Genomic DNA, 27630 nt, shown 5'->3' on the forward strand with positions numbered 1-27630 from the left:
ACTTAACAACCATTGACTAACAACAGAACAGAAACAGCGCCCCCGCCTGTGTGCAACTCAGTGACTGTCAGGTCACTTGGCCGAGGTATCCGGTCTCTGAGTGCACTCTAGTTGATCTGGCTTTGTCTTACATTTAATGTTTGAATATATAATGACTCAAACTGCCTTCTCAACAAAGAAGTCAAGCATGCTTGACACAACACCAAACACCAGGTGCTGGAACCAGAAGACAACTGAGACAAATGCAGAAAAACCCGTGCTCCATACAGCAATCACAATACCAAAAACAAAAGCATGCCTATTTTTTTTTTTTTTTAGAAGAAACACTTTTTGCATTTCATGCTTTACTACTGCTTTCAGATTAAAATGCTTATCTCAATTAGCACATTCAGGAAGTAGTGCTTTTACACAACACAGGTCACTCGATCATGATCAGGTCACTGAAAACCCACAAAAAATGTCACCTAGATCGGTCACGTTTAGTAAATATTGATATGCAATATAACAGCAATTATGTGAGCATCCCCAAATGGCATAAACACATATGCCCTTACCTGCATTTTATGTGGACCGCATATAGAAGGCTTATTAGAACGTCAACATTTTAAAGTAAGAACTGAGCTGATTGTCTCAATTCCTTATTTTTGTTCTCCAGATAATGTAACCTTCATCCCTCTTAATCTGTCTGCCATGAACTGAAAGAATAAAACACCACTTAACTAGCTACAGGAGAGTTGGTTTTCCCTTGCAATGTTAATATTTATTACAGCTCTATGAGCTTCAGCCTAATATTAGTAATAAAGCTCGTAGTAACAACGCCTAAAGTTCCAAAACTAGGCACAAGTAGACCTAATAAATGTCTTAAAATAGTTCGTCCAACACAAAACTCAACATGTGGCTACACATCACCCACTTATTATTATTATTATTATTATTATTATTATTATTATCTTTGCCTATATGCTGGAATAAGGGATAGAACTCTTCAAATTATTGTTCATTACTTTCCATTTCAATCATACTCAGGTGAAAAGTTTGTCCACAGCCTTGGAACTGCTGATTTGAGCAGTTTATAGCTGCACATGAAAGCATTTTTTTTCAAAATCATAAAGAATAAAGTTGTGTGCGCCTGGTTAAAGATCAGTAGAAAAGACCGTTCAGGAGCGGTACATGTGAGTAGTAATATGGTGGCCGATTTGCTTCAGAAATATTGGCCAATGAGCAATCCAGTGTTATATACAGATCAGTGTGTGTAGCTGACAGTAGCGCTCACACAGCAGATATGTGCACTCCTTCATCTGCAGTTTAAAGGGACACTAGAGCAGGCGGTGCCGGTGGCCAGAGTCACATTAACACAGATGGCAGAAAGGGACCTGCATACATAAGCAAGACACCTATAAATGTGTCTGTGCCGCTCATGTGTATATCTGGAGCGCAGATACTGGAAAGGAATCTCCCTCACCAATTCTAGACTTATGGAAGTTTGTTCTACATAAGATTTGATCACACCATCAGTCACGTAGACAAAATCTGCAATGCTATTGTGAAAGAAAACTTGTTCTGCTGCCAGAATGTCCTATGCTGCTCTGTTAAAAGGAGTGTGTTGCAAAACACAAGCCGCATAGTCATGCCTTTACACACATACATTAGCAACACTCCCATTTCTGTTGTAGTGAACAATAAGCAGCTTCATTGTTACTAGAAAATGCCTCTTTTTAAAAGGACTATCTCCTTTTCTCTGTTAAACCAAAAGGGACGTTGATTAACCCAGTTAACTTGAGCTGGAGTTTAATGTAATTGGCCTCCTTGAAATCACCTTCAGCTAAACAGCTATTTCTGTCGTGTGCAGTTACATTTCTCCTCTAAGGAGGTTGTGGAGGATGGATGCACACTTTAAAGCTACTGTGTGTAAGATTTAGTGTTATCTAGTGGTGAGGTTGCAGATTGCATTAGACAGTAATTGATAATTATTTTGTTTCCCTTCACATTTTCTCTTCCTCGGTGATGGGGACTCCTTCTCATTTGCTTTCTCTTGTGATTACCACGATGTTTGATCTTCCATTTCATAAAAATGAGGCCTCTCAAACTTGCTAGCCTGGACTAGGAACCAGTAGATGCTGTACAAAGGAGCAACCTCCAACTCCTGTTCTTTTTCTTCACTTCTCGCTTGTAGATTTGAAGGGCTTCATTTTAAGCTTATTAAAACACTTTGATTTGTCATTGCAGGTAATTATACACTAAAGAAGAGATGGTTATGAATGCTGTGTTCCATTTGTGCTAATAAACACCCCTAAAAAACTACACACTATAGCTTTAATGAAATCTCTTGTAGAAGTCGAAATGGCGTGCACGTGTGTTTGCGGTTTAATAATGAATATGATCCTTTGCATATGTGTATGTGTTCACTATGTTGTAGCCTTTGAATAGTACCAGTGTGTGACTCTGGGATTATGTCTGGTCAGTGCAGCTGGGCGACTTCTGCACAGAGAGGATTAGAGAGTAAACTGATATTTAGCAGGAAATGAGCAGTGGCTACTGATAACTTCACCTTCTTTTTCCTTCTTCCCTCCTCCCCCAACATCAGCAGCCACCCACCTATCCCGCTCGTCTCAGCTCATCCGTCCGTCATCGGCTCACGGGCTTCGGACTTCAGATTGTCATGCAAATGGTGCTCTGGGCCGCGGCGCGCTGATAAGGAGGATCTCTCATTTCACAGAGCTTTGTTTTCCAAACAGCGATGAGCTAAATTGAGGAGACAGAGGGTAAGGGGCTCAGGATGGCTCCCTGAATGGGCCCTCTCACTGTGGCGCCCCAGGGTATTTGGAAAGAGCAGGCTGATTGAGGCGTTGTGTTCTCTGGCAGGAACCAGGCTCAACACGACAACAGAGCCTGGTGCATTTTTCTCCCGCTGTTGCCCGACTCTTCTCCAGGAAGGTCTTTCATTCTTTGGCTGGCCTTCTTTCTCTCAGTTCGACAGTGTCAGTCAGTGTTTGTTACTTGACGCCACATATGGTTTGTCCTTTTCTAAAGGCTTGTCAGCACTCGGCCTGGAGCCTCATTTCTGCTGTTATTATTGCGTAAACACAGGGGTTCATGGCACGTTCAGAGGGTTTCTGCTCTCCCGCTGACCCTGCTGCTTTGTTACATTCTGGCGAAGGCGATCCGCAAAGTGCTGTAGAAACATTCAACAAGCATAAACTTTAGGCTTTAGATTGATTTGCACGTTTGGCTTTGGGATCACTCTCAGAACTAATGGAAAACATATTTGCCTCCAGCAAAGCAAGGCTTTCAAAGGCTGCATTTGAATGCAGATTGTGAATTGTTGAATGTAAAAATACACATAAAAAGCAGATGTTTGAACAGCAGGCAGCGAAAGGAAAATGTCTGACACATTTCTGTTATTATCATTAATGAGGTAGTAGCTGGCTCCTCACAGCAGCTGCAGCGGGAGTGGTAGTAATGGTCAGCCTGATCTTGAACAAGACCTCGGGAGCAATCCTGTGCCCCCCCCAGCCCGCTCTCTCCTCTTTTCTATTTTTTAAAATCAAATTCCTCCTTTTATGCCCTCTTCCCCCTTCTGTTTCTTTTTGAAGTTGGTCCTATCTTGTAAAAAAAAAAAAAGGGGGAAGGCTGGTGGGTTTCGCCTTAGCCTTGGGTGCGAGAGACGCAAGAAGGGGGTTGTAGGTTAAGTTTCGGCTAGTCCTCTGTGCTTGCCATTGAAGGTGCTGGGGGGAGTAGTGGAGGCGGGGGCAGTAAAAGCTAGAATTTTAGAGTCTCCCTGCTTTTTATTTTATGATTGCCTTTTTTTACAAGCTGGGAGCTACAGCTGGTGGTGTGAATAGCTGCCCAAGGTGACCGAGTCCCAATAAAGTGTCGGCCAGCCGGGCTGGGGCCTCCAGTCCAGCCATGGGACCGCCTTTATAGGCCACCTTACGAGCCTAGGCCTCTATTAAAACCTGGCAGGGCTGCACTGAGGAATTTAGGGCCAGGAAACAAGAGAAAAACAGGGGTTGTGTGGAGGGATGGTGGGGTGCAGAGTTGTCAGGGGTTGAAGTTTGAGGGTGACTGTGGGTGAAAGTTGAAAGAAATGTTGGAAGGATGGTGGTAGTTGTGGTGGTGGGGGGATAGTAATGTGTGGCTGTGAGTATGTGCAGGCCAGCAGCTTGTATTTCTCCAGGGGACGTATGAAATCCATACGTGGGGATGTCTGAAAGCATTTCTGTTGGTTTCAGCTCGAAATATAATGAGGAGTAACGGAGCGTGACGAGCGACTCGGGGTAGCGGCCGACGTCACAGCTGTGTTCTAGAGTCAAAGGTGCAGCAGGCGTTTTGCAGCATTGCACGCATTTGTGTCCAAAACGTGTCCGCTGTATGCTAAATGTCATCAGGAGCTGTGGAATGAGGAAGAGTCTGCAGGGGCTCCTGGATCCGACGGTTCATCCTGTTACCTTATCAGCGGAACTGTCAGTGGCAGACTTGGTTCCTGCTGCAAAAACTGTTTTGTCTGTGTTGTCAGTTGTTCCCACCTTTTTAGGTTTGCTTTACATTCTCCTTAAATATTTACCAGCATCACTTTGTTAAAGTGTACATTAGTCGACTGTCCTCATCTGCTTCTTCATATATTAACAAATCCACATGTGACAGTTGCAGGCTGCGCTGTAGCTACAGGCTGATCATGTGTCACATCATGCCCTAATGTGCACTCTTATCTTTCTTTCTCTTGTCTGTAGCGGTGGAAACCCAGAGCACCAGCTCGGAGGAGATGGTACCTAGTTCTCCGTCTCCACCGCCTCCACCTCGTGTCTACAAGCCGTGCTTTGTGTGTCAGGACAAGTCCTCGGGGTACCACTACGGGGTCAGCTCCTGTGAGGGCTGCAAGGTGAGAAAACCCAGACTTACAGCACCAGTTGTGTCAGATTCATGACACACATCCACAAAAGACCAGCAATCATTTGCTCGATTAAATATGTACAAATTGAAGGAGATTGAAAAATGGAAGCTTAAGACAGAGGAACAAGAAGTGAAACAGCCCCATCATTAACAGTGCAAAAATTTAGTCAGCAGTATTTATTTTTTTTTTTTGCTCAATTCAGCTCAAAAGAAAGGGATGAAATAAATGCGGATATGAAAAAAGAATTATGACATGTCAGACAATTTAACAATTTTACAGTGATACACAATATTGTTCCCTGATATCCCCTTTGTCTGTTGTGTGGTGTTGCTCCAGGGTTTCTTCCGTCGCAGTATCCAGAAGAACATGGTCTACACCTGCCACAGAGACAAGAACTGTCAGATTAACAAGGTCACACGTAACCGGTGCCAGTACTGCAGGCTGCAGAAGTGCTTTGAGGTCGGCATGTCCAAGGAAGGTGAGGAACAGAGTCCAGAGAGACAGACACCACATGAACTTAAGAAGATGTGTTTTCATAAACACACGATGATGAATACTTTATTGAGCAAGTTAAAAACATTTATACATTGCGCACATTCATCTTTGAAAATCCGTACATTACTCAAAGGGAGTAGAATGAAGTAAAACGTATATTTTCTACCCCCTTTCACATGTTTTATTTTCGACTACACAAACAAGAATAAATAAAAAAAATTTGAGATCATATATACCTATATAAACACACACCTTGCATTATACATAAACATGTATTTACATAAATACACTACCTCTATACACAAATACCCTTGCATACACCAATACACACACTAGATTCAATGAGATTTGACAATATAACACTTTTAACCCACATACATGCACCCATGGGCACCCAAGCCCATGCATGTATGCACGCACATTTACCTATATTCGATTAAACTTGATGATATAATTTTTTTTTTTTTTTCCTACACACATGTATCATGGGCAACTCGTGTGCATTCATATTTCCCATACATTCATCATGACCAAATAATATAACAGTTTAGATCCACAAACATGCACACCTGTATGTATACTAAGAATTATGTTATTCAGTTTCATATTTTTTTAATATTTTGAGTTTTAAATTTCTTTTGAATTGATGTACTGTAGTACATACTTTGATGTCCTCAGTTAGGTTATTCCATAAATCCACCCCATGTCTCGTAAGGCACATTTGTTTCATTGTTGTACGAGCACACTGTTTTTTAAAATTATATTTCCTTCTTAGATTGTAATCTCCCTCTTTCACTAAACAATTTTTGGAGGTTATCTGATAGTAGATTTTGTTTCACTTTAAAAATAATTTGTAAAGTTTTAAATTCTGCAAGATCTCTAAATTTTAGTATTTTGGATTGTAAAAACAGTGTACTCATATGATCTCTGAAGCCTACATTATGGATGATTCTTATTGCCCTTTTCTGTAACTTAAAAAGTGTGTCTACATTACTTTTATATGTATTACCCCATACCTCAATGCCATAGCTAATATATGGTAATATTAATGTGCAATAAATAATATATAAGGACTCCTGATCTAAGAAATGTTTGGCTTTCCCCATTATGGAAATACTTCTGGCCATTTTGGATTGTATGCTAGCAATGTGGGGTTTCCAGCACATCCTGTGATCGATTATTATTCCTAAAAATCTATGTTGGTTAACCCTTTCAATAGGAACCATGTCAATTTTAAGATTTACTTTTGTTTTAATTTCTTGGTTTCCAAAGAGCATTAATTTTGTCTTTGAAATATTAAGTGACAATTTATTACTATCAAACCAATTTTTTAATTTAATAATTTGTATTTGCATTTTGATCAAAAGTTGTTCCAGGTTTTCCCCAGAACATACTATCGTTGTGTCATCAGCAAAGAGGATAAATTTCAGTTTTTCACAGATGAATTGCAAGTCATTAATATAAATTAAAAAAAGTTTAGGTCCTAAAACGGACCCTTGTGGAACTCCACAATGTATCTGTTTAAACAAAGATTTATATTCTCCTATTTGTACATATTGTTGCCTGTTGTTTAAGATTGGAGCCAATTTAGTGCAATACCCCTTATGCCAATTTTTTCCAATTTACGTAATAATATATTGTGGTTAATAGTATCAAACACCTTTTTTAAGTCAATGAAGATCGCCATTGTATGTTTCTTTTTATCAATATTATTTGTTATTTCTTCCACTAAATGAATTAAAGCTAAAGTTGTTTATCTATTTTTTCTGAAACCATAGTGGTTATCATTTAATATCTTGAACTTTTCAATATATTGATCTAACCGTACTGTATATAGTTTTTCTAAAATTTTTGAGAATTGAGATAACACAGATATAGGTCTATAATTTGAGAATAGATACTTATCTCCACTTTTATATATACAACCCCTGGCAAAAATTATGGAATCACCGGCCTCGGAGGATGTTCATTCAGTTGTTTAATTTTGTAGAAAAAAAGCAGATCACAGACATGACACAAAGCTAAAGTAATTTCAAATGGCAACTTTCTGGCTTTAAGAAACACTATAAGAAATCAGGAAAAAAAACAATTGTGGCAGTCAGTACCGGTTACTTTTTTAGACCAAGCAGAGGGAAAAAAATATGGAATCACTCAATTCTGAGGAAAAAATTATGGAATCATGAAAAACAAAAGAACGCTTCAACACATCACTAGTATTTTGTTGCACCACCTCTGGCTTTTATAACAGCTTGCAGTCTCTGAGGCATGGACTTAATGAGTGACAAACAGTACTCTTCATCAATCTGGCTCCAGCTTTCTCTGATTGCTGTTGCCAGATCAGCTTTGCAGGTTGGAGCCTTGTCATGGACCATTTTCTTCAACTTCCACCAAAGATTTTCAATTGGATTAAGATCTGGACTATTTGCAGGCCATGACATTGACCCTATGTGTCTTTTTGCAAGGAATGTTTTCACAGTTTTTGCTCTATGGTAAGATGTATTATCATCTTGAAAAATGATTTCATCATCCCCAAACATCCTTTCAATTGATGGGGTAAGAAAAGTGTCCAAAATATCAATGTAAACTTGAGCATTTATTGATGATGTAATGACAGCCATCTCCCCAGTGCCTTTACCTGACATGCAGCCCCATATCATCAATGACTGTGGAAATTTACATGTTCTCTTCAGGCAGTCATCTTTATAAATCTCATTGGAACGGCAGAATACAAAAGTTCCAGCATCATCACCTTGCCCAATGCAGATTCGAGATTCATCACTGAATATGACTTTCATCCAGTCATCCACAGTCCACGATTGCTTTTCCTTAGCCCATTGTAACCTTGTTTTTTCTGTTTAGGTGTTAATGATGGCTTTTGTTTAGCTTTTCTGTATGTAAATCCCATTTCCTTTAGGCGGTTTCTTACAGTTCGGTCACAGATGTTGACTCCAGTTTCCTCCCATTTGTTCCTCATTTGTTTTGTTGTGCATTTTCGATTTTTGAGACATATTGCTTCAAGTTTTCTGTCTTGATGCTTTGATGTCTTCCTTGGTCTACCAGTATGTTTGCCTTTAACAACCTTCAATACTTGTTTGTATTTGGTCCAGAGTTTAGACACAGCCGACTGTGAACAACCAACATCTTTTGCAACATTGCGTGATGATTTACCCTCTTTTAAGAGTTTGCTAATCCTCTCCTTTGTTTCAATTGACATCTCTTGTGTTGGAGCCATGATTCATGTCAGTCCACTTGGTGCAACAGCTCTCCAAGGTGTGATCACTCCTTTTTAGATGCAGACTAACGAGCAGATCTGATTTGATGCAGGTGTTAGTTTGGGGGATGAAAATTTACAGGGTGATTCCATAATTTATTCTTCAGAATTGAGTGAGTCCATATTTTTTTCCCTCTGCTTGGTCTAAAAAAGTAACCGTTACTGACTGCCACAATTATTTTTCCTGATTTCTTATAGTGTTTCTTAAAGCCAGGAAGTTGCCATTTGAAATGACTTTAGTTTTGCGTCATGTCTTGTGATCTGCTTTTTTTCTACAAAATTAAACAACTGAATGAACATCCTCCGAGGCCGGTGATTCCATAATTTTTGCCAGGGGTTGTAGGTGTAATTTTGGCAATCTTCATTTGACTTGGAAACTCTCCATTAATAAAAGATAAGTTATAGATATGACTTAGATGTTTTGCAGTTTCATTAATGACTTGTTTAATTATTGTAGTGTCCAACTTATTGCAATCTACTGATTTTTTTGCCTTCAATTCATTAACAGTGTTTATTATTTCCATTTCGTCTGTTGCTGATAGAAAGAATGAATTTGAGTTTACTTGTTCAGTACCTATTTCTGAGGCTGAATATGGCATTTTTATTTCAGCTGCCAATTCTGGCCCTATATTGACAAAATAATGATTAAATGCATTTACTAGCTCTTCGTTGTTATAGATCTTTTTATCACTGTCAATGAAATAGTCCGGCAAGGTACTACGGTTCTCCTTTTTCCTGATGACACTATTTATTACATTCCAGAGGCCTTTAATATTTCCCTTGTTTTGTTCTAGTTGTGTTTTATAATACATCTTTTTACAATTTCTTAATACACATGTCAACTTATTTTTATATATTTTATATTTATTTTCTGTTTCGATTGTTCTTTCTTTAATAAATACCCTGTATAGCCAGTTTTTCTTTTTACAGGCATTAATTAAACTGCTTGTCATCCATGGGTTGGTTTTAGCTTGTTGTTTGATTTGGATTGATTTCACAGGGCAACATTGATCATAGAGAGTCAAAAATGTATTCAAAAAAGTGTTATAAGCCGAGTTAACCTCAGTTTCATCTAATATTACTTAGATGATGTAACACACACAGATGCAACATAGGAACCAACTGTAGGAAGCATTGGCCTGTAGTAAACAAATTTGGCCTCATTTGTTTATCTGTCATCGGGATTACTATAACACTGCAGAAGCTGATTTTTATGAAACTTGGTGAAGGATTGTGACACGAGCTGAAATAAAACAAGTCAAATTTTCCCCCGCATTTCTTTAATGTTGCAAATCAGATGCAGTACCTTTTTTAAGAACCTGTCCGTATGGACACAGCATTTATGAAAATGTAGCTTTTCTGTGCATTTTGACATTTCATCCACACGCAGACTGCATTTTAGGTCACTGACAACTGAGTTTCTGCAAAATTCCTTCAAGGATGAAGATTTGGGATGCGCACACTTGACAACAGGTTTTGCCATTTTATGTGGATGAAAGTATTTTTTAAAACAGAAATTGCATGGCCGGAATAAAAGCCAGAAACAAAAGCAGACTACCTGTTTTCAAAAGTAGCCGTGTACTTTTGGATTTAGCATTGAACTTTGATAAATTGATATGTAACATTGATACTAACATGAATCTCTAGAACAATTTTTGGCATGCTACACATTGTTTTGACATATCCAGTGGAAATAAAAATGTATTGATAATGGATAATCATAATGGATTTGGTCACAAATCCATACGTATGTGGCAGGACAGGAAACTATCAGCTGTTGTAGATGTTTGCACACACTAGTTTTTTTTTTCTTTGTCAGCCATCACTACAGTTTAAAAAAAAATCTGATTTTACGGTAAAAAAACTAAACAAAAAAAACTGACAGCTGTTGTTGCCAGAACAATTCAGCTAAAGTATGTTAATACCTCAACAGAACACCCTGTATTTTTTACAATACAAAGCTGTTATGATGAACAAAAATTTACACTTTAAACCAAGAAATCAAACTGATTTTTTCCCTTCTTTTTTCCCCAAAATAAACATCATGCTGTTTTTTAAACTAATTGTTTAAATGCAGTTGTTACTCATTGTACATTGAATCCCATTTGTTCCGGGCCACCACAGAGGGATTGCCATGGGATCCACATGTTGATCTGGTTATTCCAACACAACACCAGCTGTGTAAAGAATACAGGCCTCGGGCAGCCATGAACCTGTGATGTTTCACTTAGAAGATGAGCAGATTTTCTCTTTGTACAGTGTGTTGTCACACAATAAGAATGACAATGAAAAATATAATGAATTGGATAACATCTTGCCATATTAACATATTTTTACTGTATTTGTGCAAAGTATGTTAATATGAGGAGTTCTGAAAGAAATCATGTCTGTTTAGAATTGAGTACACTACATATCATTATGATAAAACAGATTCTGCAGTTCATTATACGGTGCATCTGGAAAGTATTCACATCACTTTACTTTTTCCACATCTTATGTTACAGCCTTATTCCAAAATGGAGTAAACTATTTTTTTCCCCAAAAGTCTACTCACAACACCCTGTAATGACAGCATGAAAAAATCAGTTTGATCAGATTCAGCTCTGGGTTCTGGCTGGGACACTCAAGGACATTCACAGAGTTGACCTGAAGCCACTCCTTTGATATCTTGGCTGTGTGCTTAGGTTCATTGTCCTGCTAAACGATGAACCGTCGCCCCGGTCTGAGGTCAAGAGCACTCTGGAGCAGGTTTTCATCCAGGATGTCTCTGTACATTGCTGCATTCATCTTTCCCTCAATCCTGACTAGTCTCCCAGTTCCTGCTGTTGAAAAACATCCCCACAGCATGATGCTGCCACCACCATGCTTCACTGTAGGGATGGTGCCTGGTTTCCTCCAAACATGGTGCCTGGCATTCACACCAAACAGTTTGATCTTTGTTTCATCAGACCAGAGAATTTTGTTTCTCATGGTCTGAGAGTCCTTCAGGTGCATTTTGGCAAACTCTAGGCGGGCTCCCATGTGCCTTTTACTAAGGAGTGGCTTCCGTCTGGTCATTCTACCATACAGACCTGATCGATGGATTGCTGCAGAGATGGCTGTCCTTCTGGAAGGTTCTCCTCTCTCCACAGAGGAATGCTGGAGCTCTGACAGAGTGACCATCGGGTTCTTGGTCACCTCCCTGACTCCCTTGATTGCTCAGTTTAGACGGGCGGCAGGTCTAGGAAGAGTGATAATGGATCCAAACGTCTTCTGTTTATGGATGATTGACTCTACTGTGCTCATTTGAACCCTCAAAGCAGTAGGAATGTTTCTGTACCCTTCATGATGTTTGTGCCTTGAGGCAATCCTGTCTTGGAGGTCTACAGACAATTCCTTTGACTTCATGCTTGGTTTGTGCTCTGACATCCACTGTCAGCTGTGGGACCTTATATGTAGACAGGTGTGTATCTTTCCAAATCATGTCCAATCAACTGAATTTACCCCAGGTGGACTACAATTAAGCTGTGGAAAGTTTTCAAGGATGATCAGTGGAAACAGGATGCACATGAGCTAATTTTTGAGCTTCATGGCAAAGGCTGTGAATACTTATGTGGAAGAGATTCCTTAGTTGTTATTTATTTATTTTTTAATAAATTTGTGAAAATCTCACCAAAAAAAAAAACAAAAAAAACTTTTTCATATTGTTATCATGGGGTGTTGTGTGTAGAATTTTGAAGGGAAAAATGATTTTAATCCATTTTGGAATAAGGCTGTAACATAAAAAAGATGTGGAAAAAGTGCAACGCTGTGAATACTTTCTGGATGGACCGTATTTTCAAACTCATTAACACCATGTGATAAGATGGGGGCACAAACAGCTAATGCGGTTGCTTTGCAAAGCAGGATACCCCCGGTTCAAGGCTGCCTTTATCCCAGTCCCATCTTATTAATTTTATGCAAATTAAAGTGATTTTATACTGTAAAGTATACTGTAATTTTTACTGTATTTTGGACAGAATTATTCTGGCAGCCACATCTGCCAGTTTTGTTCCCATAAAAACAATACAATTTTATTTATTTGACTCTTATAATGAGTGTTTTTTTATTTAATTGCTCTGAGGACGCTCTTGGGGACGCTCGACAGTGAAGTTGCGACTACCAGTGTGATGATGTGTGCTAACTCAGTCATGCTAAGAATCACATTACAAATAGCTTTAGTAAATGTGTCTGACTGACCACCAAACGTCACCCCTGTGACCATCACAGGCACTCATTATTCACAAAGACAACACGTCAAAAAAACCCATTGTAGCACACAGAATGCAGAGACAAATCACACTGTTTCTACAGTAACAATGTCAGTTTTGGGCCTTCTAATTTGACCTTGTGTGTAAATGGTGGTTTCTTGCCGTTCACAAAACCCGTGGGACACACATGCGGGTGTAATGTTTGTGTGGGTTGTGTGCTAAGACCGGGATCACATTGTGCCTCTGCTATTACTGGATATCCTGAAAGGAAGGAAAGTATGGGAGGAGGAGGCAGAGAGGGAAAGACCGGATTATGTGCACTGGTCAAGTGGATAGAGAGATGGACGAGGAAGAGAGCAGGTGATAAGAAAGAGATAGCTCATGTCCGTGCTGTGCTGCAAAGGAAATATGGCAGCACTGTTAAGAACAACGGCAGTTGCTACTGATTTCTGGTTTTCCGCTCTTGAGCGTGTGTGGATTTTTAAATTTGTTGTTTTCTTTGATGCAGCGGTCCGTAATGATCGAAACAAGAAGAAGAAAGATGTGAAAGAGGAGGTGGTGCTTCCAGAGAGCTACGAGCTCAGCGGAGAGCTAGAAGAGTTGGTCAACAAAGTCAGCAAAGCTCACCAAGAAACCTTTCCCTCACTTTGCCAGCTGGGCAAATACACCACTGTAAGTTTTGCTTTCCAGCATTTACACACAAATTCTGCAGTCAACCCCGTTTTGTCACATCCTCTGAGCTGTTGCTTGCAACACCCAAATTGCATTGAAACACGTCAATTCAATGTAGCTTCCCTAACAGAGATATGGCTTAACTCATTCAGTTCCCTATTGTGGCATCAATGCAGCATCTGAATGACTGATGCAACACAGAAATGGAATTTGTTTTGCAAACATGTTGAGGCTCAGACAGCACTGATGGAAGAAAGGTAGCACTTCACCTCTGTGACGTCTCGCTAATCCCCCTTGTGGTGTGTGTGTGTGTGTGTGTGTGTGTGTGTGTGTGTGTGTGTGTGTGTGTGTGTGTGTGTGGTGTGTGTGTGTGTGTGTGTGTGTGTGTGTGTGTGTGTGTGTGTGTGTGTGTGTGTGTGTGTGTGTGTGTGTGTGTGTGCAGAACTCCAGCTCAGACCACCGTGTCCAGCTGGATCTAGGTCTGTGGGACAAGTTCAGTGAGCTCTCCACCAAGTGCATCATCAAGATTGTGGAGTTTGCCAAGCGGCTGCCGGGCTTCACCACCCTCACCATCGCTGACCAGATTACTCTCCTGAAGTCGGCCTGTCTGGACATACTGGTTCGGAGCTTTAAATGTGTTCCCTTTAACATGCTTTTGTATTAACACAGTCCTGCTTGGAATTCTTGGCACCTTTGAATTTTATGTACAGAATATAAAATATGTGGTCAGCAATAAATGCAAATGAACCAATTTTGTATACTTAGAATAGTTAATAAAATGTCCAAAGTTTTTGAACAACAAAACAAAATGCATTCACAAAGTGACATAATAATAATAGTAATAATAATAATAATAATAAATACAGGCATAAAATGTATGTGTGTGACAGTTATTGACACACTTTGGTGATTTTTGTTGAATTTACAATCAATCATCACTTTTACAGCCAATTTTCTTGAGAAGACTCGGGATGGATACATGAACACCTATATGCTGAGGATTGATTGTCGCTGTAACACTTTGGTCATGTGGGGCATTTCTCTGGGTGGGATCCAACATTCAGGTGTCTCAGTGTTGAGGGCACCATCAACTGGAGAAGGTCAAGGGGATGCCCAAGTTTCACCTGACTGCAGCAGATAAATGGTTACTTTCAAGAAGTGGTGTTGGAGCAGTTGTCTACCTTGGTGGTTGCCATCCAGGAGCTGCATGCTCTCAGAGACATTAAGGTACTGTATGGTAAATCCATCTGAATTAGGCAGTTCTCAAAAACTGAGTTACTGTTCAAGCAGGAGTGCAGTGAGTGAAGACACCACGACAGCTCTGAAAGAGTTACAGGCTGATGTGACTGTGGTTGTAGAAACTGTGCACAGGGCAACTGATGTCTACTATACTAACAGTCCCAGGATCACACTGTAGTCAAATAAAAGGAGGACTGTTGATGCAACAGACAAAAGCTGCATGGTGCAGTTTTTCCAATCACAGCCACAGAAATCTAAAATGCTTTCATTGTTGTCTGGGTATCTTGGGGGCTTCCCTCACTAGTTTGTTTCTTGCTTGGGTCACTCAGGTTTTGAGAACTGCCTACTTGACACAGATTTACCGTACAGTACCATACTGTTTGTATTTCTAAATGATTGATACAAATAAAGTCCAAGACTTCATTTGTATTCAGTGACTTGTATCCATCCGCTGACCTGTCGAAAGAAAATTGGCTGTAAAAGTGAAGATTTAGTGTAAATTCATCAAAGGCTGCCAGTAACTGTTTAGGCATATATTTTATGTGAAAGCATTTTTGTTATGGTTGGTATTCAGTAACTTTGGACATTTAATTAACTATTCAGATTATGTTAAGTTGTTTCACTTGCATTTAGTTCTTTCAACATATAGTTTAATTTCTACTTGGTCCCACGCTGTGCGGAACTGTGGCTGGAGTGAAAACTGTTCCTTCTCAGATGAGTGAATGCTGGCACGTGGTGGTGAAAAGTGGTAGTGCAGGAGGGTTTAAACAAATGTTGAGAGCCCCATTGCATGTTGGGAGTTTACCACCGACAGCATGATGCCGGTTTATTTTAGTGCTATGGATTGTGTCACATGTTCCTCGGGACTCTCAGTTTTGCGTTTCCTGCTGCTCACAGATGCTGAGGATCTGCACACGCTACACCCCGGAACAGGACACTATGACCTTCTCAGATGGCCTGACTCTGAACCGGACTCAGATGCACAACGCCGGTTTTGGTCCCCTCACAGATCTGGTGTTTGCCTTTGCCGGCCAGCTTCTACCACTGGAGATGGACGACACAGAAACCGGCCTCCTCAGTGCCATCTGTCTCATCTGTGGAGGTACTGCACGTTTGAACGGTGGAAATACAGCCTACAAATCTGTATTTATGCCACAAACTGATGTTTTGCCTGTCTTATTTGCCAGATCGTATGGATCTAGAGGAGCCACAGAAAGTGGACAAACTGCAAGAACCTCTTCTTGAGGCCTTGAAGATCTACGCTCGCCGCCGCCGCCCCAACAAACCTCACATGTTTCCCCGCATGCTAATGAAGATTACAGACCTCAGGGGCATCAGCACCAAGGGTCTGTATCGACTGTAGTTTCTAGGAGCATATTTCAACATCAATTTGATGGTTTTCTATTTCCGAATTTGGCTTTTTAAGACACATTTGTTCATTATCTGCTGCTGGCATCTGTTGCGTGTGCAGGCGCAGAACGAGCCATCACTCTGAAGATGGAGATCCCAGGACCCATGCCTCCTTTGATCAGGGAGATGCTGGAGAACCCAGAGGCATTCGATGACCAAACGGAGAGCAACGAGAGTCCACCGCCGCCGCTGCCACCACCTCCACCTCCACCACCAGCCCTGGTTCTGAAGCAGGAGGCCGAGGACGAGGATGACAGCTGGGCCACAGAGAACGGCAGCGAGCCATCACCGGAGGAGGAGGACGAGGACGATGATGATGACGTCGGGGATGAAGAGCGAGACCGGGCCTCGGACAGTGACGGAGAGGCTTGGGGGGTGCTGGATGCCATTGAAGGGTCGAGAAAAGGCCTTGTGGGGAGGGCACAGTGAACAGAGACACATACGGTCCAAACATAAAAGACAACCTCACTCACGCTTCCACCTCAAGAAAATGCTGGCCTTCTTCTCCTACTCCTCCTCCTTCTCCTTACTGCACATCACTGTGTCCTCCACAATGGAGCACAGCAGAGCCTTATGTGTACAGACTCGTCTCACTCAGGTCACTGAGGTCAGTGACAAGCGAACGACAGGAAAAGGTAGAGGAGAGACGGCAGCATCACATATAAACTCCTCGCATGGCCAACAGGGAAGTTAACAAGTGACAAAAAGAACAATACCTCTTTGAGAAAGCTAAACCTCTCTCTTTTTTTTCTCGTTATGTCTAAATAGGGAAATGGCCAAATAAAACACCAGAACTGTGCAGTTGACTCCAACGGATTACAATAAGCACATTTCTCAAAAGAAAATGATGCAGGGCAAAACCAAATCAAGTATATGCTAACCGTTGTTTTTGTGGTTTTTGCTTTTGAATACTTTTTTTTTTTTTTTTGATTTATGAATAAGACCATACATATCTATGTACCATTATATTTTTTTTGTCTTTGTTATTCTGGTTTTATATATGAATCCTTTTAGACAAGTTTTTTTCTTATTCTTCTTTGAAGAGCTTTCCTGAGAAGATATTCAGAGGGCTGGGTCTTCCTGATCACCTACATACCCTGAGCTTGGGGGTGGAGGGTGAAGGGGACACACTTTGGCTCACTGTGGACTTCGATGATAATCAACCCAGAAGACGATTGTTGTGTTACAGTGACTTTGTTTGTGTTATCAGGGAATTGGCATTATTTTGTTCTTGTTGTAACCAACATATGCTCTCAATGTGGAAACTAAGTATCTTTGTGCCAAAGTTAGGAAAAGTCATCTTTGGGATACGGTTTGACTACTGGCAGGGACTTTGACCATGAACCGTTATTGTCACAGCACTCACTCATATGCAATCACATACAGCATATGTTTAATATGTACTCCTAGAGATTACATATTTCCAGAAGTGACTGGGTTGGTTGGTTTGGTGCCACTGTTTACATCGGACTTTGTAACATCGACATTTGACTGGACTGTTGACAGGTCGTATTAAACGTGGCCCAAATTATTTTTCTAGGTATCACACTAACTCCGTTTTCAGACTCAAAACAAATCTTTCTTTCTCAGCCACTCCTCCCCAACCCCCAGCATCAAGCACAAAGAACCATATTTGGAACCTTTTAACAGGCCTAACGGCTCCCTATGTGGGGAAGAAAAACACGTGGATTCTAATCTGGCCACTTTTTTTTTTTTTAATCAGAAGCACTTTTAGCCACGATATGTAACTTTTGGATGTATTTCTGGAAAGTAGCTGCTGTCAGCCATCTTGATAAAAATTCAACAGCTGTGCAGTGAGTAATGAGAGGTGTTGGTGCTGGTTTCATAGGGTAGGGCACATGTACTAAATGTGCACACCTGTAAATTGCATGTACTAAACACGCACATGTGGCCAGACCAATAATGTAAACGGAACAGAAAGGCTCCAGGCACAGAGGGAGTGGTATTTCATTGTCTGCACAGGACACCATAGAGAATAGTTGTTGGATGTTCTATTGCTTAAGGTGTCATTTAGGAGACCTTTAAATAATATTCCAACTGTGGATGATGCTAATTGTGGTTCACGCTAACTGTGGTTGATAGTAACCTCAGCTGACGCTAACCTGATGCCCAGCCTAGCTATTAACCGTGATGATGCTAACCATTAGCACCGACCACAGCTGGCATCAGTTATATTTAACATCATCCACAGGTAGTGTCAGTCGCAGTTTGCATTTGCCCATACAGCGGCGAAATGTTATAAATAGCGGTACACTCCAAACCCAGTAATTTCCAGAAAACTTACATTGGTTACTCCTTTCATTCTACCCTCAGCTGGAACAGATGTGCTGACCTGGCATCGATATGTAGCACTTTTGTGATCCTGTTTTCACATCTCGCTCGCTGACAGCAGACGCCTTCGAGCTCAACCCAGCTAGCATGACCCGTTCTGATGACAGTTGAATGCAATCAAACATGGAGCACTCCCTGATAATATCAGTAGTCCAAAAAAATTCAACGCAAATGCATCCACACATACATGTAGCACCTACACGATCAAAGACATATATGCAAGTGGAAAGCAGAAATCCTTATGGAAGACATTTTGCAGACAGACTCAGGGCTTTTCAATAAGGACCAAACTCTAGCTGCTGGCTAGACACAGGCAATATTTATGTGTGTATTCTTGCCTCGTTATCTGCTCAAACCCTCTGTGTGCACATAGAATGCGACTAGTCTGGAAAAATAAAATAAAACAGCATGGATGCCACTGTGGGGAAGTATCATCAGCAGCAGCATCACTGCTTCCCCACCTGAGCTTGAGCTGGTGTCTATGCAGCAAACTGCCTTCTCTTCCCAAAAGCCATTATATCATCTTGTGTACATACTCGCTCTTTAAAAGGGGCCGTGGAGGATTACGCGTTCTCATGTATCACTTCTTTATTGCCAAAATGTCTCACGAGGTGATCAGCCGGGGAGAGCACAGCTGATAGGATTCACTCGCTCTTCTTGAAGCAATATGAACAATGATTCTGTGGCAGTGAAAGGTTTCCTCATTGTGTGTATGTGAGAGTGTGTGTGAGAGCTATTTTCATTGGGTGAATGTCTTTGTGCTGTCACACATCACCTTGTGTGCGACGCCTCGTCCCTTCTCCCTCTGCTCAGCTGTTATGATGGAACGTTGAGATTGTTTGTTTCTGCATCTTGTGTTTTGTGTTCAACACGGCCAAGGCGTTGTCAACCATCTGTTTATGTCATACAAAGAAAAGCCATATAAACAGTAAGAGGCACAATAAACTACTTTTGTGAGATTACTGCATGTTTTGTTTCTTCTTTTACATGGTGTGATTTATTTATTTTTTACTGCACTGTTCAGAAAGTTTAAAAAGAGCTGTGTGCAGATATCATCATGCCTTACAAAGGTGTGCCGGTAGAGGGAGCTGTTGCGGCGCAGCTGCAGGGCCTCCTGCATGCTGCATGGAGGAAAGGAACAGGGTCCGTTAGGTCATGGAAAGCTTTGGGTGCACAACCTAATAAATCACAGCCTCCAGCTGAACAAGGGCATCAGATAAAGGAGTCTTCTGAAGATTTGTTCACTCTGCAGCTGCAAGTGTAGAGATCCAATTGTAGATTTTACTGTAGGTTTATGCCCAAGACATAGTGATCTACAAGTGGGAGTTATTTATTTGAGTTAATTTATTGAATCAGCTAAAAACTCATGTAATTTTATCTTTTATTAACAGCTAAGCAAATTTAGTATTGATCAGCTATGCAGACGCTGCCTTACAGGAAAATGTGCATTTCAGATGTTTGATGCAGATGCAACCAAAAATCTGATATTTTTGTCACATTTTGACATAATTGTCAGCAGAAATAATTATTTTCCTCAAAAGAATAGATTCCCCCTCCTTTAAGTAAAAGGTGAGCAAGAGTAAAAGTGTGGAATACCAATACCTCACCTTGATTTTATTCGGGGGGTGATAAACAGGGATGCGATTCTGTCAATTATATGATTGCTTTAATTAACCATCATTAAAGACAGATCAATAACAGCAGACAGGAATTCAAATAAGGCCCATACATTATACACTATTTTACAAGGAACAATCAAACAGCCTCGTATACTGAGCCCCTTCAAGGTGTTGCCATGGGAACGAGAAAGGAGGGAGGGTTTGGTGAATTTAAAGGAGCCATGTAAGATTTTTCTCAGTGGTGGCACCAGTCGCGCCCCCCCCCCAAGGTGGGCCCGAGGGAGCTAATAGTGGGGCCACCAAATTTGCACAAATATGCATTTTCAGGACATTTCAATTTCAAATTACTCAAGAGACCTATTTCAGAATACACAATAAACAAGTAATAGCTGTTTGAGAGACAAGGTCTAAAGTGCTCAGAGAGCACCGAGACGCCATGCTCACATGTTTAAATTACAGGCACGTAGAAGAAATGGTCCACAGGATATAGTCACATTTACTGACAAATTACCTGAACTTATTTCTGTCACAACTTGACCTCCTCTGGGGTGGTGAATGTCAAAGTGGCTAAAGGTCTGGGCTTGCATCCAGAGGATCCTCTATTCAAATCCCAGTTACACCAGACAATCACTAAGGGCCCTTGGGTAAGGTCCTTAACCCCTCAAAGTCCATGGAACCACTGACATGTCCGTATCAAGGTTTGGTCCCGGTGCACAGTTGAGTGCCTTACATGGCAGCATGCTGACATCACTCTGTAAAACACTTTGAGCTTGAAAGCGCGATATAAACAGTCCGTTTACCATATCAATCTGCAGAGCAGGTTGCTCAGATGTATAAGAAGTTAGATTATCAGTATGCAGACCTGGGTTCAGTTCGACATCATGCTGTCTGTCCTTGGACACAAGACACTTCATCTGCATTGTCCTAGTCCACCCAGCTATATGTGGGTGCTGGTTTTGGCTGGGAAACTAACCTGTGACAGATTAGTGTCCCATACTGGGGAGCAACAAGAGACCATCATCTCTGCAGTTTCCAGGAATAAGCAATAGGACCGTAAAATTAGCATGGAATTGGAAAGTCAAATCAGTTTTTCCTATTCACATGCCCAATGTGGTGACCACGTTTGCTGAAAATCTGTTTTGGCATTCTTAAGCTATATTGCTAAACATATACAGTAAACATAGGGCCTAAGATCCCAGGTACTGAGCATTAAATTTTGTGGTCAATCCAAACTTTTGCACATTGGGATGAAGAATATTTTGCAAGTGATTTACTAAGCATAAATACACAATTGCTAGTGAGCAGTAATGCGACTTAGCATAAAGTAAATGAGGATTTTGTGCATTATTGGCCAGAAGTGCAAAATAAAATGAAATCATCCACTTAAGTTACTGCAGGCAGGTGCAAGACACCTCTTCATCCTGATCAAGTATATTTCTTTGATTTATCTAATGCCATCTATATTATCAATCAATCAATCAATTTTATTTATATAGCGTCAAATCACAACAAACAGTTGCCCCAAGGCGCCTTATATTGTAAGGCAAGGCCATACAATATTACGGAAAAAACCCCAACGGTCAAAACGGACCCCCTGTGAGCAAGCACTTGGCAACAGTGGGAAGGAAAAACTCCCTTTTAACAGGAAGAAACCTCCAGCAGAACCAGGCTCAGGGAGGGGCAGTCTTCTGCTGGGACTGGTTGGGGCTGAGGGAGAGAACCAGGAAAAAGACATGCTGTGGAGGGGACCAGAGATCAATCACTAATGATTAAATGCAGAGTGGTGCATACAGAGCAAAAAGAGAAAGAAACACTCAGTGCATCATGGGAACCCCCCAGCAGTCTAAGTCTATAGCAGCATAACTAAGGGATGGTTCAGGGTCCCCTGATCCAGCCCTAACTATGAGCTTTAGCAAAAAGGACGTTTTAAGCCTAATCTTAAAATAGAGAGGGTGTCTGTCTCCCTGATCTGAATTGGGAGCTGGTTCCACAGGAGAGGAGCCTGAAAGCTGAAGGCTCTGCCTCCCATTCTACTCTTACAAACCCTAGGAACTACAAGTAAGCCTGCAGTCTGAGAGCGAAGCGCTCTATTGGGGTGATATGGTACTATGAGGTCCCTAAGATAAGATGGGACCTGATTATTCAAAACCTTATAAGTAAGAAGAAGAATTTTAAATTCTATTCTAGAATTAACAGGAGGCCAATATGGGTGAGATATGCTCTCTCCTTCTACTCCCTGTTAGCACTCTAGCTGCAGCATTTTGAATTAACTGAAGGCTTTTCAGGGAACTTTTAGGACAACCTGATAATAATGAATTACAGTAGTCCAGCCTAGAGGAAATAAATGCATGAATTAGTTTTTCAGCATCACTCTGAGACAAGACCTTTCTAATTTTAGAGATATTGCGCAAATGCAAAAAAGCAGTCCTATATATTTATTTAATATGCGCATTGAATGACATATCCTGATCAAAATGACTCCAAGATTTCTCACAGTATTACTAGAGGTCAGGGTAATGCCATCCAGAGTAAGATCTGGTTAGACACCATGTTTCTAAGATTTGTGGGGCCAAGTACAATAACTTCAGTTTTATCTGAGTTTAAAAGCAGGAAATTAGAGGTCATCCATGTCTTTATGTCTGTAAGACAATCCTGCAGTTTAGCTAATTGGTGTGTGTCCTCTGGCTTCATGGATAGATAAAGCTGGGTATCATCTGCATAACAATGAAAATTTAAGCAATGCCGTCTAATAATACTGCCTAAGGGAAACATGTATAAAGTGAATAAAATTGGTCCTAGCACAGAACCTTGTGGAACTCCATAATTAACCTTAGTCTGTGAGAAGATTCCCCATTTACATGAACAAATTGTAATCTATTAGTAAGTATGATTCAAACCACCGCAGCACAGTGCCTTTAATACCTATGGCATGCTCTAATCTCTGTAATAAATTTTATGGTCAACAGTATCAAAAGCAGCACTGAGGTCTAACAGAACAAGCACAGAGATGAGTCCACTGTCTGAGGCCATAAGAAGATCATTTGTAACCTTCACTAATGCTGTTTCTGTACTATGATGAATTCTAAAACCTGACTGAAACTCTTCAAATAGACCATTCCTCTGCAGATGATCAGTTAGCTGTTTACAACTACCCTTCAAGAATTTTTGAGAGAAAAGGAAGGTTGGAGATTGGCCTATAATTAGCTAAGATAGCTGGGTCAAGTGATGGCTTTTTAAGTAATGGTTAATTACTGCCACCTTACAAAGCCTGTGGTACATAGCCAACTAATAAAGATAGATTGATCATATTTAAGATCAAAGCATTAACTAATGGTAGGGCTTCCTTGAGCAGCCTGGTAGGAATGGGGTCTAATAGACATGTTGATGGTTTGGAGGAAGTAACTAATGAAAATAACTCAAACAATCGGAGAGAAAGAGTCTAACCAAATACCGGTATCACTTAAAACAGCCAAAGATAACGATACGTCTTTGGGATGGTTATGAGTAATTTTTTCTCTAATAGTTAAAATTTTATTAGCAAAGAAAATCATGAAGTCATTACTAGTTAAAGTTAAAGGAATACTCGGCTCAATAGAGCTCTGACTCTTTGTCAGCCTGGCTACAGTGCTGAAAAGAAACCTGGGGTTGTTCTTATTTTCTTCAATTAGTGATGAGTAGTAAGATGTCCTAGCTTTACGGAGGGCTTTTTTTATAGAGCAACAGAGTCTTTTTCCAGGCTAAGTGAAGATCTTCTAAATTAGTGAGACGCCATTTCCTCTCCAACTTACGGGTTATCTGCTTTAAACTGCGAGTTTGTGACTTATACCATGGAGTCAGGCACTTCTGATTTAAGCTCTCTTTTTCAGAGGAGCTACAGCATCCAAAGTTGTCTTCAATGAGGATGTAAAACTATTGATGAGATACTCTAGCTCACTTACAGAGTTTAGGTAGCTACTCTGCACTGTGTGGTATATGGCATTAGAGAACATAAAGAAGAATCATATCCTTAAACCTAGTTACAGCGCTTTCTGAAAGACTTCTAGTGTAATGAAACTTATTCCCACTGCTGGGTAGTCCATCAGAGTAAATGTAAATGTTAGAAATGATCAGACAGAAGGGAGTTTCAGGGAATACTGTTAAGTCTTCAATTTCCATACCATAAGTCAGAACAAGATCTAAGATATGATTAAAGTGGTGGGTGGACTCATTTATATTTTGAGCAAAGCCAATTGAGTCTAATAATAGATTAAATGCAGTGTTGAGGCTGTCATTCTCAGCATCTGTGTGGATGTTAAAATCGCCCACTATAATTATCTTATCTGAGCTAAGCACTAAGTCAGACAAAAGGTCTGAAAATTCACAGAGAAACTCACAGTAACGACCAGGTAGACGATAGATAATAACAAATAAAACTGTTTTTTGGGACTTCCAATTTGGATGGACAAGACTAAGAGTCAAGCTTTCAAATGAATTAAAGCTCTGTCTGGATTTTTGATTAATTAATAAACTGGAATGGAAGATTGCTGCTAATCCTCCGCCTTGGCCCGTGCTACGAGCATTCTGGCAGTTAGTGTGACTCGGTGGTGTTGACTCATTTAAACTAACATATTCATCCTGCTGTAACCAGGTTTCTGTAAGGCAGAATAAATCAATATGTTGATCAATTATTATATCATTTACTAACAGGGACTTAGAAGAGAGAGACCTAATGTTTAATAGACCACATTTAACTGTTTTAGTGTGTGGTGCAGTTGAAGGTGCTATATTATTTTTTCTTTTTGAATTTTTATGCTTAAATAGATTTTTTGCTGGTTATTGGTGGTCTGGGAGCAGGCACCGTCTCTACGGGGATGGGGTAATGAGGGGATGCCAGGGGAGAGAAGCTGCAGAGAGGTGTGTAAGACTACAACTCTGCTTCCGGGTCCCAACCCTGGATAGTCACGGTTTGGAGGATTTAAGAAAATGGGCCAGATTTCTAGAAATGAGAGCTGCTCCATCCAAAGTGGGATGGATGCCGTCTCTCCTAACAAGACAGGTTTTCCCCAGAAGCTTTGCCAATTATCTATGAAGCCCACCTCATTTTTTGGACACCACTCAGACAGCCAGCAATTCAAGGAGAACATGCGGCTAAACATGTCACTCCCGGTCCGATTGGGGAGGGGCCCAGAGAAAACTACAGAGTCCGACATTTTTTTTGCAAAGTTACACACCGATTCAATGTTAATTTTAGTGACCTCCGATTGGCGTAACCGGGTGTCATTACTGCCGACGTGAATTACAATCTTACCAAATTTACTCTTAGCCTTAGCCAGCAGTTTCAAATTTCCTTCAATGTCGCCTGCTCTGGCCCCCAGAAGACAATTGACTATGGTTGCTGGTGTCGCTAACTTCACATTTCTCAAAACAGAGTCGCCAATAACCAGAGTATGATCCTCGGTGGGTGTGTCGCCGAGTGGGGAAAAATGGTTAGAGATGTGAACGGGTTGGCGGTGTACACGGGGCTTCTGTTTAGGGCTACGCTTCCTCCTCACAGTCACCCAGTCGGCCTGCTTTCCCGGCTGCTCGGGATCTGCTGGAAGGGAACTAACGGCGGCTAAGCTACCTTGGTCCGCACCGACTACAGGGGCCTGGCTAGCTGTAGAATTTTCCACGGTGCGGAGCCGAGTCTCCAATTCGCCCAGCCTGGCCTCCAAAGCTACGAATAAGCTACAATTATTACAAGTACCATTACTGCTAAAGGAGGCCGAGGAATAACTAAACATTTCACACTCAGAGCAGAAAAGTGCGGGAGAGACAGGAGAAGCCGCCATGCTAAATCGGCTAAGAACTAGTAGCTGCGCTAAGCTAGCGGATTCCTAAAAACACACAAAGTAAATAATGTGTAAATAATTTAGAGGTGATTCAGCAGAGGGAGTGCTTTAGTTAAGGCACATGAAGATTACACTGTGAAACAAATCGTTATCTAGTTAACTAGATCAATCTAACTGCGCAGATTAAACAGCTAACAGATACAGCAAAACACCGCTGTGCTCCGGAACAGGAAGTGATACAATACCGCAGTGAGAGCCAACCACCAGTAGAGGCAAGCAAGAGATTCAATTCACTATCATTATTTCTCCAGTGTTTGTCTAATCTGTTTTAAAAACTGGTTTCACTTGCTACATCCTCTAGCAGGCTGTTCCAAGTATCCACCATTCTCATTGTAAATGAGAACTTCCTGAAATCCAGATAAGACCTACTTTTAAATAATTTCTTGCTGTCGCCCATTGTTGTTTTCGGATAATGGGTGATCAGGAGTACATTCATTTGCAGAGGAATGTACCTGGCTCAGAGGGTGTGTTACCACATCCCAAACAGGGAACATGCTCGGTGTAGCTTCCCTGGTTGACTGATGACTTGACTCTCAAACTGATGGTTCACAGTGTTTAACCCTCTGCGGTCAGAGGGCATTTTTGGACAGTTCACTCACCTGGCATAAATGTTTTATTATTGCGGTAACAGCTCTCCCTGCATCCCACAATCACGTTTTATGTCTCTATTTTTCAGGACAACCTGTTCTTTATAATATATATGCTTTTGTTGTGTTTCTAAGTGTAATAAAGGTTTACAATCAGTAATAACAAAGATAAAAGTAAGTGGAAATAATTTTCCACACACATTTATTCAAAATACACAGCAAACTATAATAAACAACTGTTTTGACACTTTATAAAGGGTAATTTGAGGTCTTTGTGGAAAGACTGTACAACAAAAAAGTTCAATCAACACAAATGCACATTTTGAACAATATATACAAAATGGTCTATGCGTTTATGCTCCAGTCTGAGGAGCGGCCCCTCTCCCTCACCTCATTGATATGGTAAACAGTGCTTTACGCCAGAGGGAGAGAGCCACAGAGTAATCCAGTAACTTTCAAATGCAAACTAGTGGGGCAATCCTGATAGTTACACACTCTTTGTTTGAGCACGTGAGATTGTCATGCGAGACTCTCTGTCTGCTTTCACTTTCGCTGTGCGTAATGGCACAGGGTGCATTGGAGGAGTTAGGGGGCTATTCAAACGGGCCAACTATACTCAACAAAAATATAAACGCAACATTTTTGGTTTTGCTCCCATTTTGTATGAGATGAACTCAAAGATCTAAAACTTTTTCCACATACACAATATCACCATTTCCCTCAAATATTGTTCACAAACCAGTCTAAATCTGTGATAGTGAGCACTTCTCCTTTGCTGAGATAATCCATCCCACCTCACAGGTGTGCCATATCAAGATGCTGATTAGACACCATGATTAGTGCACAGGTGTGCCTTAGACTGTCCACAATAAAAGGCCACTCTGAAAGGTGCAGTTTTGTTTTATTGGGGGGGGATACAGTCAGTATCTGGTGTGACCACCATTTGCCTAATGCAGTGCAAAACATCTCCTTTGCATAGAGTTGATCAGGTTGTC

The 27630-nt window shown here is 40.9% G+C and overlaps 1 protein-coding gene across 2 annotated transcripts in view; it reads left to right on the forward strand.

Moving 5' to 3' along the window:
- The window catches only part of rarga (retinoic acid receptor gamma a), a 147931-nt gene extending 128410 nt beyond the window's left edge, over positions 1-19521 (forward strand). For both annotated transcript variants that reach the window (XM_034172436.1, XM_034172437.1), the window contains 7 exons: positions 4731-4879; positions 5228-5369; positions 13395-13558; positions 14001-14177; positions 15695-15899; positions 15985-16143; positions 16269-19521. In XM_034172436.1, coding sequence (XP_034028327.1) covers positions 4731-4879; positions 5228-5369; positions 13395-13558; positions 14001-14177; positions 15695-15899; positions 15985-16143; positions 16269-16636 — 1364 coding nt within the window. In that variant the 3' untranslated portion in view covers positions 16637-19521. The remainder of the gene's footprint in view (positions 1-4730; positions 4880-5227; positions 5370-13394; positions 13559-14000; positions 14178-15694; positions 15900-15984; positions 16144-16268) is intronic.
- The last annotated feature ends 8109 nt before the right edge of the window (positions 19522-27630 follow it).

Source organism: Thalassophryne amazonica, chromosome 6, assembly GCF_902500255.1.
Source record: "Thalassophryne amazonica chromosome 6, fThaAma1.1, whole genome shotgun sequence".
Classification (NCBI taxonomy): Eukaryota; Metazoa; Chordata; class Actinopteri; order Batrachoidiformes; family Batrachoididae; genus Thalassophryne; species Thalassophryne amazonica.